Consider the following 1,578-nt stretch of genomic DNA (forward strand, 5'->3'; position numbering starts at 1 on the left):
TGTTATCATCTATTCCCTGTATAATATTTTCTCAACCTAGGCTTCGTAGATGAAAGAGTTTGAATCAATGAGCAACTTTGTTTAGGTACAAAATAAAAGGCCCTTATCTTGATTCATATATATCAGAAAGGAGCAAAATACAAACTTAATTTTTGACATCAACGGTTGACCCTAATTGAGACAACGCTATGCCTAGATCAGTAGGAACAAGACGGACATAATTCTTTTTTTCCCCTTTATTATTATGAGGATAATAATCACAAAGTCTAAGATAAGGTAACACAAATTGCACTTGATAACTGATTTTCCCACTCCAAAGTATTAGGCTTGAGTAGTCTCCTGGCCCTCGTTCTGCACAACTTGTCCACCCGCTTTAGTTCTTTCCTTCATATCCCGGGCTTTGCTTGCAATCCTCATCCTAGTAAAATCAAGTTGGTCTGCCCAAAACAGGTGTCTCTCACGGGCGTTCCTATACATCCAGAATGCGGAAGTTAACCCCCCTATGCCAGACCCAACAGAGAACAAGAAACCGGCAGTGCTCAAGACCAGAATTATCGCGGCCGGAACAAGAATTGGGCTGAACAGGATCAGGAATGGAGCGGAAAGGATCAGAAATATAACTGTTCCTGCAAAGGTAAGACTGGACAAGCCTAGCAACGCAGCACCAAGTGTTCCTGCTGCCATGAACCTCATGCCTTCGTAATTTGGAGGTGATCTACGGAGTGCTTTCTGCTGATCAGACATGGCTAAAATTTCTATGAGAGGTTGTGATACCTTTAGAAGGAACTGAGAATGAATGCAAAGGACTAAGAGAGTTGCATTTTATAGTATTTTTTGTGATAAAGTGGGGGGACCCAAAGGACGTATGGACGCACAGTTGGCATCATCTTCTTGGGTGGTGTGAGACATGAGGGGGTCTAGAAAAGTGTTCGGCATGAGCCGTTGGTTTTATGAGCATTCAGGATCAAACGTTTGAGCCCGTTTGGATTGGCTTATAAGCTATTTTCAGTTTTTTTTTAGTATTTGATTGGTCAGCTTAAAGTTATTTTATGCTTAAAATAAACTTAAAAAAATAATTAGACTCATTTGACTTACTTTATTTAAAGCAGCTTATAGACTGAAAACAGCTTATAAGCCAAAAAAATAAGTTAGACTATCCAACTTATTTTTTTTAGTTTATAAATTGTTTGCAGTTTATAGGCAGATAAGCCCATCCAAACAGGCTCTTTGTTAAAAAACAAGGACAAATACCAAGTACGCACGCACATAGAAGGGAAATAACGAGGAAAAAACTTCAAAATTCTTAACAAGGAATTCATATTTTAATTGTATAGAAGCATGGGTTTAGACCCATGCTTCGTCGTCCGTCCATTAAAAAAAAAGGGTGAACCCCATACTAAACAACATCAAGCAATATAAAAAAAATGGACTCCATATTAACAAAATCAAGCAATATAAAAAAAAAGTGAACCCCATATTTAAAAAAAAAAATAATGTTAAAAAAAAAGTACAAATTTTGTATTCGTAGCAAACACTAAGATAATAAATTTTTAGATACGGAGTACAAACTAACAATGT

The 1,578-nt window shown here is 37.1% G+C and overlaps 1 protein-coding gene across 1 annotated transcript; it reads right to left on the reverse strand.

Annotated features, from left to right (window-relative positions):
* Window positions 1-321: 321 nt before the first annotated feature.
* On the reverse strand, window positions 322-744 carry LOC132637402 (oleosin Ara h 15.0101-like). Its single transcript, XM_060354492.1, has one exon. It carries the CDS (start codon window positions 742-744, stop codon window positions 322-324), a length of 423 nt encoding a protein of 140 aa, XP_060210475.1.
* Between the last annotated feature and the right edge of the window lie 834 nt (window positions 745-1,578).

The sequence above is a fragment of the Lycium barbarum genome, chromosome 4 (assembly GCF_019175385.1).
Source record: "Lycium barbarum isolate Lr01 chromosome 4, ASM1917538v2, whole genome shotgun sequence".
In the NCBI taxonomy this organism is placed as follows: Eukaryota; Viridiplantae; Streptophyta; class Magnoliopsida; order Solanales; family Solanaceae; genus Lycium; species Lycium barbarum.

What these genes read in the sequence shown, in the direction of transcription:
- LOC132637402 (XM_060354492.1), bottom strand. Translation starts at nt 744, where the DNA reads ATGTCTGATCAGCAGAAAGCACTCCGTAGATCACCTCCAAATTACGAA.